This window comes from Rhamphochromis sp. 'chilingali', assembly GCF_963969265.1.
Source record: "Rhamphochromis sp. 'chilingali' genome assembly, chromosome: 12".
Classification (NCBI taxonomy): domain Eukaryota; kingdom Metazoa; phylum Chordata; class Actinopteri; order Cichliformes; family Cichlidae; genus Rhamphochromis; species Rhamphochromis sp. 'chilingali'.
In genome coordinates, this window is record NC_137939.1 from 14,812,697 (window position 1) to 14,822,813 (window position 10,117).

Sequence of the window (10,117 nt, forward strand, 5' to 3'; positions counted from 1 at the left end):
AAGAATGATACCAAACAAGGCAAAATAGTTTTTAAAGGGAAAATGTGGAGGGAAAATCAAAAGTAGTTAAAAATGGCCAATTATACCCTGGACCCCAGAGGGTTAAACGTTTTAAAGTAACGCAATAGTTACTTTTCATTATGGAGTTCCACAGGGTTCAGTGCTAGGACCAATTTTGTTTACATTATACATGCTTCCCTTAGGCAGTATCATTAGAAGACATAGCATACATTTTCACTGCTATGCAGATGACACCCAGCTCTATCTGTCCATGAAGCCAGATAACACACACCAATTAGTTAAACTGCAGGAATGTCTTAAAGACATAAAGACCTGGATGGCCTCTAACTTTCTGCTTCTTAATTCAGATAAAACTGAGGTTATTGTACTCGGCCCTGAAAAGCCTACACTCAAAAAAATAAAACATTAGATTTACTTAAAAAAGTTATGTCAAGTGGTTCCACACAACTGCTTTAAGTAACTTTTAAGAAATGTTGTTACTTAGTTTGAACTCAATACTGTTAAGTTAGATTTACGTAAGTGTATTGGCTAAATGTAACTTAATTGCAATGCTTAGCTGATACTTATCTTTGTTGCTTTAAGCCTACATAACTTGTTTAGGCAATATCTTTGTAATACTGTTACTTAGCTGGTACATAACTTTTCTGCTTTAGAAGGACATAACCTGGTTAGGTAGTATCTTTGTAAAACTGTTATGTAGCTGCTACATAACTTTGTTACTTTTGAATTATATAAAATTGTTAAGTAATTTCTATTCAATACAATTACAAATAAATCATTTACACTGGTTACTTCCATACAAAATAGCAAAGTTTCTTAAAAGTTACTTAAACCAGTTATGTGGAACCACTTGACATAACATTTTTAAGTAAATCTTAGGGAGATCTTTTAGGAAGAAATGAAGACAGCACCCAAATTATCAAACACAATCCTGCCTTTAATAAGCACATTCAGTGCATATAAAATACTTTTTTCCAAGCACAACAGCTTAACACAAAGTGCAATCAATGCAACTTGTTACAAATTCCAAGTGAATATTTTGTGCAGAAAATGTAGATCAGTATAAAGTGCTAACCAACTTGTTGTCAAACTAAAATGATTAAAAAAAATGATCCAACAAAGTCCTGTCTTTACTAAGCACATTCAGTGCATATTAAATACTTGTTGACAGACCGAAAAGACTGTAGAGCCGTAGCTTAACACAAAGTGCAATCAATGCAGACAACTTGTTACAACTTTAACTAAATACTTTGTGCATAAAACAATATTTTACTTCAAAGATCAGTGAAGTGCTAACCAACTTGTCTTTCAACTGGTCCAGAAAGCATCCAAATTATCAAAAAAAATCCTACATTTTACAGGACGTTTCAGGAATTATTTTCAAACACTGATAAGCATGAAAGAGCAAACTAAACTCATTTAAAACAGTGAAAATTGGCTGTTTTGTTCAAAAACTGTACTGTAAAACCGTGCTACTCAGTTTTTCAAGTTATGGTTACATCCCAAGTTGCAGACAGCTGCCAAATGTCACATTCTTTGAAATATCAAATCACAGCGGCCTAACCGCTAGAACTTTTTAAAATGTCTGTCATTTTCTGTATGTTGTCAAGTAGCAGTAGAAGAAGTGCAACACCAATTTTTTAAGTAACAGTATTTTGCTAAAATGCAAATGAACATTATTGTTCTCTAAAACTGGTGAATGTTCCCAAGAAACAGTACTGACAATGAAAAAAAGTGTTTATGAACAACTTAACTATACCTGAACGTAAAGCATTCAAACTAAGTTAAGCAATAAGGGCCTCCCGCTTCCTCCTCTTTATTCAAGGAGTTTGTTTCTGAGCACTTGAACTTTGTTTGATAGCTTCTTAGCATCAAGTCCCATCAGTACTTTCTGAAAAAACTCAAAAGTGTACCTGAGGTTGGATGGGTAGCTCATGTTTAAAGTGTAGATCAGGCCGAACAACAACACAACAGCAGTGGCAACATCAGGAAGATCTCTGAGCACAGCGACACCCTCAATTATGATACCAATGTCTTCTGCCGGGTCAAGGTCACGCTCTCCTTCTGTTTTGATGACGTAGATGCCAATGAGCGTCTTCTCCATTTCACTTTCGGCCTCATGGAAGTCCACATCCTAAAAAAATTAATAAGTAAATAAACATAATAATACAAGTTGCAGGGTTTCATATCAATTAAAGGGATATTCCACCCAAAGTGGAAATTTGTCTATTACCATAAATTGCCAAGAGTTAGATAAGTGAGAAAAAAGCATTTTGTAACCAGCACAGTACATTTCTGATCTTATACCCATTGTTCCTGGTGAGCTCAATAATCATGTCGACTGCAAATGAAAAGTAAAAAGTAACACGACGGATTTGCAGGAGGAGGCGATTTAGACTTGGGCCTACATTACGGTTACGCCAAAGCACCCTGTAACCCGCCATGGCATAGCACTTGGATACAACAACAGTGGTTGAAAAAGCCTCTGGTTTCCATAAATAAACACATATTCGAATATCCATGCACCATGCAGCGGCGGCTTACAGTGTTGTATGTGGTAACCATAATGTATTCCCAAGTCTAAATCTACTCCTCCAAATCCTTCAAGTTACTTATTACTTTTCATTTAAAGTCGACATGATTATTGAGCTCACCAGGAATAATTCGTACCATTAAAGAGTCATTTGCAACCAAAATGCTTATAGTTCCCATTCACTCCATTTTTTAAATGCTAGGCAAAAGCAAATAGACTGCTGCCGGATCAGGAGAATTATTGCACTGGTTACAAAATTATTTTTTCTCACTTATCTTACTCTGGGTAATATGGTAATAGACCAATTTTCACTTTGGGGTGGAATATCCCTTTAAGCTGCAAAACAGTAGACAGCTCAGAGCGAGATGAGAGGTGTTGGTCCATCATCTGAGTACACGGCAGAACAACAAAGCAGAAAGACAGTACACTCAGCCCACATTACACCCCAACTGTAATGGCAAGGGTCACTCCCGCATAAGCTTGTGCTTTTATATCTCCAATAATGTTCTAATTTTAACTTTTTGTTATAATCTAATGAATGTGTGTGAGGAAAAATTACCGTCAGTTAAATTTTTATTACTGGAAATTGTTTCTATTTGATTACTTGCCTGATATTCTTTGATCAAGCTGTTCGGATCTTCATTGAGGTAGACTGCAAGTCCTTTCAGCGTACACACTCTTCTCATTGCAACTGTGTCGTTCTGTAAAACATAAAAGCAAATTTTACTTAGCTAAACTTTAAAGACATTTTCAGTTAACTTCAGCAAAATAAATGTATATAATGCTTTGAGAAAAAAAGTCCATGACACACTACAGAATAACAACAAAATTTAAAATAAAAAAAATTAAGGAAAGAAGGAACATTATCATTTGAAAAAATGTGACGAGCAAAAAAAGGTAACCACAGGATCCCAAAAAAAACAGAAACCCGACCAAAAACAGCAGCATGAAGAATCCAGTGAGGAAGAGGATGAACAAGAGGTCACACCAAAGCCAGCCTGAACAGAGGATTTTTTTTTTTAAAGTAAACCACTGAGTCCACTGATCTAAGGCTTAGGAGGAGAGTTCCAGAGTTTGGGGGCCACAGCAGCAATGATCTGTCACTTTTGGTCTTTAGACTGTTGTGCACTACCAGGCTTTGATCACTGGACCTCAGGGACCTGCTGGGGGTGTTGGGACTGAGAAGATCTCCATTGTATGATGGTGCTTGTCCATGTAAGGCCCTAAGGACCAGAACCAGGATCTTGAAATGAACCTTGAAGTTGACCAGCAGCCAGTGACGCTGGAAGAGAAGCAGGGTGACGTGGGTGTGTTTGGAGGACTTGAACAGGAGGTTTTGCAAGGACAAATGAAAAAACAGTTGTAGTACTAAGCTCAGAGACCTCCCTTTATCCCGTCTTGGTTTGAAAGGTGCCTGATGGCAGTTTATTCTAGCTTCAGCTTTTCTACTGTAAATGCCAAAATTCTCCCCAGGGAGCCGCGGCAAATCCCGTTTTGGAAACGCTACTGTCCTGTAAAAACAGCTTTTAATTCTGGCAATTTTTTTTATAAAGTATCCAAATCAACTTAAAACTTTATTACTGTGACAACACTATCATGAAAAGGACAAAGAATAAACAATCCCATAATACCAACATTAAACTTTACCTTACAATAGAAGGAGACAACAAAATCATATGTATTAAAAGAGGGAATGAAGCATTGAAAAAAATTAATTCCAAACCTCATCAATTGCAGCCATGATTTCTGTGATCTTGCGTCCAGATGTTCCTCCCTTGTTTCTGAAGACTTTGGTCAGTTTGGTTGTGTTGTTGTCCAGCTGTGCCATAAATGTGGATGTTAGCGGGATCGTAGTGATGCGCTGGAATTCAGCATTTATCTGTAAAATAAACAAATGTTTAGCGTGATGGGTTTAAAATATTGCATGTGGAGTGCATTTGCAGATCAACTGATTCAGTTACCTCACGTGGAGAAAAAAGAGCTGGCCATCGGCTTTTAAAGTCAGCTACGAAGGGCATGTCCTGAAGAATTTCTTGCCTCCGGTGAGGAAAGGTTTGGGCCATTTTTGCTTTGATGGTTTCATTGTTGTTCTTCTTCTTGAACTCTGAAAGCAGCACCAACCTTTCTTCTTCCTGACTCTCTCGGGTTTCTCCAGCTGGATAATCAGGGCAGAAATTCACCTCTGCTCTCCTGGGTTTCTTGACTTGGTTGGGATGCACATTACTGTTCCCTCTTCTTTTGAGAGAATTGATGACCAACTCACTACACCCTAAGTTCTTCAGTTTTCCACGATAGTTTGACATTTTATACTTCAAACTGATCTTCCATGCAGAAAATCCAGTTTCTGAACCCTTCTCTTTCAAGCATGGATGCTTTACAACCAAAGCTTGGCAAACATCACTAAGATTGCTGTCTGAAGGGTAAGCTTTGTACTTCATAATTTCTGAAGACAAGCTCTCTAAAATGTCAGACTTGAGCTTTGGTTTTAGGGTTAAAAGTGTTCCATTGGCTTGGAATTCCTGGTTGCCTTTTGTCAATTGCAGCTCTACATCGAAGCTAAACTCAGGTATGCGAAAGTCCAGTGGCCAGGCTTCTGATCGCAGCGTGGAGTTTGCTGAGCTCGAGGAGCTTGATGACCTGGATTCTGGCGATGACAGTATATCTGTGTCATAATCAGGGTTGTGGCCAGAGCAGGGGCTACCCAAATGAGGACACACTGCTTTCATTACTACCAGTGGATGTTTCTGGAACACCTGTTTTAATCACTTTTATTTTGTCCATGTCTTTTAGATCAAATGTGGATGTCATGTTAAGGAACTGATTAAAATCTGTGTCCATGTACTGCAATCTGAACTGTTCAGAAACTCCGCACTGATTTTCAATCTCCGCTTTGAGCTCGTTAACATTCTTTGGTATCCCCAAAGGAAGGGTTAACTTGAGTGCGTTGTTCTCCCCCAGGATTATCAGAAGCTTTGTTGGGGCTGTCATTTCTGATGTCCCAATCTCCAACTGTTACTCTAAAAAATAAGTGCAAGAACATGAGCAGGTGGTTCCCAAACTTCAGTACATGTTACATTTTTTTAGTGGTATTCAGAATTTTGCAGCACAATTTTTTTTCTAGTATTTTTACAAGGCTTGAAACATATCCGAGTAGATTTAAGTTCTGGTCCAACTATTTTTAAGAACCAAACTTTGAGAAGTACTGCTATACAGCACAAAAATTAAATCGGCAACATGGACATTAAAATTACCTGAACAGTGTATGTATCTCTTTAATGTAACCATGCGAGAAGCTCCGACTTGGTAGTCATAAAGTGGATAACAATCCACCAGATCCTCATGTGCAACAAGAGAAATTTCCTTTGGAGATGGGTCAATTTTGAAGGATCCATAGTGTTCAGTGTACCATGAGCTCAGTTTTTTTACTATAAACACCAACGAATCTGCCAAAATACACATCTGCAGGATTTCAGCAAACTCTGGCAGACCCCCCAGTGATCCATGTACTATTAACATGCCCTTCCTGTAGTAGATGCCTGCAACAGACACACTCTGGGCAAGGCTAACTACAGCTGTGTCAGGGTACTTTTCAGCAAGACAATGTGCAATTTCACGTTTGAGAAGTTCTACTGGGACTGCCGAGACTCGTGAAACCTCAAAAGTGGCTTTGCTACAGCCTGATGAATGCATGTAATGGCCAATCATGAGCTGGTGTTTGGTTGACAAAGACAGGGTTATGTTTTTGAAGCAGTTTGTGTGTCTAGCAACTTTTTAAAAAAATGTGTGCTTTGCCTCGAATCTGATTGTCCATAATAAGGCAAGTGGACCAAAATGGCGAATTATTGAGGGATAATGAGCCAGAAAGTGATGTTTTGGCAATGGTCTTCTATCTGGGCATACTTCTTTGTACCTTTGATGGTGGTCTAAAATCTTACTCTCCAGGTATGCAACTGAGTCACTGTTATGAACAGGACACACAACAAGCTCAACAATATCCTTCAAATCTAGTAGAAGTTCCCAAGCTGGTTCGTTTTCAGGTATGTGTTGTCCAATAATAAGTGGCAGAAGTCTTAGTAAACACCAATTTTCATGTGCATTGCCACCAACAGTTTTTTTACTAAGAAAATTGTGAGGCAATTTCTGAGGGCGATTAGTCTGATCCCCTCCTTTGTAGGGAAATGACTGAACAAGTCTATTTAGATTTTCAAAAGTGATGTACTTCTTGCCTATTAGTATTCGAAGGCACTCAGCTATCTCAAAAGGCACAATACCTTCAAAAAGGTCATGTGCAAGATCAGGGGGGAATCCTGTAGTGACCTTGAAGAAAGACAGACTGTCTGCTAAGACACACGAGCTTTTCACACCACAACAAGCTACCCCTGTCTCACGTGCAGTTGCTATGTGTACACGATGGAGCTCCTCAGTTCTCAGAGAAAAGTCACTATTTGTAGCTTTTGATTCAATTTCTGAGCGTGTAGCAGTACAAAACCTGCAAAAGTAATCTCCAGAAAAACTTTCCACAAAACCGGCCAATCCATGAGCTCCGAGGCTGTCTGCCACTACATATTGGACAGTGCCTTTAAAGTTGACCCCTAAATTGTCAATGAACACTCCCTGCTGCTCTAAAATGACAAGGTCTTGCAAAAGTGGCTCAAATATTTTTGAATAGCCAAAGGTCCTAAGGTCCTCACTTTTGCACAAGAGAGCCAAATAAATAGAAGAGAGGGATGAATGACTACCTGGTGGCAAGTTACCTAAAATCCAGTAAACTGAGCAAAGTTTATGCTTTTTCCGTGATGTCCCCAATGGATTGCAAATTTCGAAATCATCAACATAAAGACAAATAGAGATTCTTAGTTCACCGCCTGAGAAAAACTCATTATTTTGAAAATGTAGACCATCTTTATATGATGTATACTTTTACTTATTTACAAAAGGATTCTGATTGTGGCTAGTGACAAATTTGTTCAGTATGTTTTCTTGTTTAAATATCTGCTGTAATGATTTTAGAATAGGAATATACTGAAAGGTCCTCTTGCTTTGGGAGTCGAGAATGTATTCAATTGGATCAATTACTTCAAAATGTTTTCTGTAATACTGTCTGCGTTTGAAGGCAGTGGCAAGTGTGCCGTCCTTTTCTATGGCTTTTAACAAAGGGTTAAAAGAAACTGCCTTTGTCAGTTCTTCAATAACAGGCTGGTCTAGACAAAGGTTATGATTCTTGAGTATGTCTACAATTACTTGATTTGTCAAAGGCACTGATGCACAGCTTATCAGGTAGTGCAATTCTGAAAGCAACTCGTCAATTGCTATGCTGGGAACATGAAAATAGTTTTCCAACTTAAGTAAAAGAGATGCAAAATTAAGTTCTATTACATTTGCCAAATCTTCAGTCTCACTTGTAGTTGTATCGTGATCAATATTTGCACTTATGTCCTCTTCTACAATAGTGTCTGTACTGTCATCAGCTGATGTTTGGCCTACAATAGTGTTAGCAATACCGATTTTGAAGTCTTTTAAGGTATAAGGATTGTGTTTCCTATTTCGATGAGACTTGAATGTACCATAGATATTTGTTTTGAAAGAACAACCCTCAAACATGCAATGCACAGTCTCGTTACATTTTAGATGGTTGTTAATGTGAGAAAAATACTCCTGCTCCGAAGCTATGTTGCAGCAGGAACACAAATGGCAGTTAAATGTTGCCAAACTCACAGACTTGTCTAGAGTTCTTTGGGTATGTGATCTGCTTAAGTGGCTATGCAGAGCATTCCATGTTTTGAAAACACAGACACAATCAGAATAGGCACATGGATACTGCTGTCTACTATGAACTAACCTGTAGTGTTTTAATAACAGAGCTCGTGATGACACCACTTTTTTGCACAATTTGCACTGCCACATCAACGTATCTGGGGGAGAAGCACAAAAGACATTTTCATTACACTGTCCCTGAAAAAACTAAATAATTTGCACATTGTTAATGTTTCATATTAATCAGTTTTATTTTTAATATTGTATGCTACAACAATGAATTTATTGATCTACATCATCACCACTGCATATTGTGTAAATGTGTGTGTAATCTGACATTAAAAGTCGAGTGAGAAATCCCATGGACATTGTACAACATTAATGCAGTTCATCTTACACCAGCTTACTAAATGCTTTCTGCAAGCTACATCAAAACGTAAGCTGAAATATTAGACAGAAAATACACCCTAACCTGTCTGCTAGCGAGGAGCGCTTCTCCACTGTTGTTGGCTAAAGTGCAACGCAGTCAGGCGTCCGAGTATAAACTTGGCGCGAAAGTGCGTGCCGGACCGAATGCGCTGCCTGTACCGACGCGTACCGACGCATACCGACGCTAGCGCTACACTACATTTGGGCTGAAAACAGAGCTTTGCTATTGCAATGGAGTCCCCTCCAAAATCATTTGGAAACTCACGTGCAGCAAGTCCACGTTAGCAAACCTTTACCGGGCAAAACCCTGCCTGTACTCTTTTCTTAGTAGCACTTGCGACATTAACTGACGTGTGAACATATATATGTAGACGGGCTTTACAAGAAAAATGACTTCTTACCTGATTTTTGGACAAAAATGCGGCTGAACCAGTCCACATGGCGAAGAAATAGCAAGCTTGAGAAAGAGGGTGGTGCGCATGCGCATTGGCCCTTATTTAGGCGGGCTCTGCACGCAGCAGTATGTGCAGAGGGACAAACCTGTGAATTTACTCAACAATGTTACGTTGACACAGTTCAATGACTTTGTGTAACAACAAAAAGTAACAACATTTCATTAAATTTGCACAAACACTTTAAGGATTTTTGCAAAATCGAGTTTATTAAGAACAAACAACAAAATCTACTTTAGTAAAAGCAGAGATAGGCTGAGTTCATTTTTTTGAGTGTAGAAATATGGTATCTAACCAGATTCCTACTCTGGATGGCATTACCTTGGCCTCCAGTAACACTGTGAGGAACCTTGGAGTCATTTTTGACCAGGACATGTCCTTCAATGCACATATTAAACAAATATGTAAGACTGCGTTCTTCCATTTGCGCAACATCTCTAAAATTAGAAATATCCTGTCTCAGAGTGACGCTGAAAAACTAGTTCATGCATTTATTACTTCCAGGCTGGACTACTGTAATTCATTATTATCAGGATGTCCAAAAAACTCACTGAAAAGCCTTCAGCTAATCCAAAATGCTGCAGCAAGAGTCCTGACAGGGACTAGAAAGAGAGAGCATATTTCTCCTGTTTTGGCTTCCCTTCATTGGCTTCCTGTTAAATCCAGAATTGAATTCAAAATCCTGCTCCTCACATACAAGGTCTTAAATAATCAGGCCCCATCTTATCTTAATGACCTTGTAGTACCATATCACCCTATTAGAGCACTTCGCTCTCGCTCTGCAGGCCTACTTGTTGTTCCTAGAGTATTTAAAAGTAGAATGGGAGGGAGAGCCTTCAGTTTTCAGGCCCCTCTTCTGTGGAACCAGCTTCCAGTTTGGATTCAGGAGACAGACACTATCTCTACTTTCAAGATTAGGCTTAAAACT

At 38.8% G+C, this 10,117-nt stretch overlaps 1 protein-coding gene across 7 annotated transcripts; it reads right to left on the bottom strand.

Moving 5' to 3' along the window:
- Positions 1 to 937: 937 nt before the first annotated feature.
- On the bottom strand, positions 938 to 9,307 carry LOC308407590 (uncharacterized protein). 7 transcript variants are annotated; one of them, XM_080899365.1, is made up of 6 exons: positions 9,139 to 9,296; positions 8,394 to 8,466; positions 4,516 to 5,571; positions 4,278 to 4,433; positions 3,163 to 3,255; positions 938 to 2,155 (listed from the first exon to the last, which is right to left on the bottom strand). In XM_080899365.1, exons 3-6 carry the CDS (start codon positions 5,278 to 5,280, stop codon positions 1,838 to 1,840), a joined length of 1,332 nt encoding a protein of 443 aa, XP_080755491.1. In that variant the 5' UTR covers positions 5,281 to 5,571; positions 8,394 to 8,466; positions 9,139 to 9,296; the 3' UTR covers positions 938 to 1,837. The 7 variants fall into 7 exon arrangements, 6 of the variants coding, with proteins under 6 accessions (XP_080755491.1, XP_080755492.1, XP_080755494.1 ...); XM_080899366.1 differs by lacking the exon at positions 9,139 to 9,296 and adding an exon at positions 9,003 to 9,127; XM_080899368.1 differs by lacking the exon at positions 3,163 to 3,255 and having other exon boundaries at positions 9,139 to 9,299.
- Between the last annotated feature and the right edge of the window lie 810 nt (positions 9,308 to 10,117).

What these genes read in the sequence shown, in the direction of transcription:
- LOC308407590 (XM_080899365.1), bottom strand. Translation starts at nt 5,280, where the DNA reads ATGAAAGCAGTGTGTCCTCATTTGGGTAGCCCCTGCTCTGGCCACAAC. An exon ending in CTCTTTTTTCTCCACGTGAG is followed by an intron (nt 4,434 to 4,515) that starts GTAACTGAATCA and finishes TTTATTTTACAG; the next exon opens with ATAAATGCTGAATTCCAGCG. An exon ending in TCATGGCTGCAATTGATGAG is followed by an intron (nt 3,256 to 4,277) that starts GTTTGGAATTAA and finishes TATGTTTTACAG; the next exon opens with AACGACACAGTTGCAATGAG.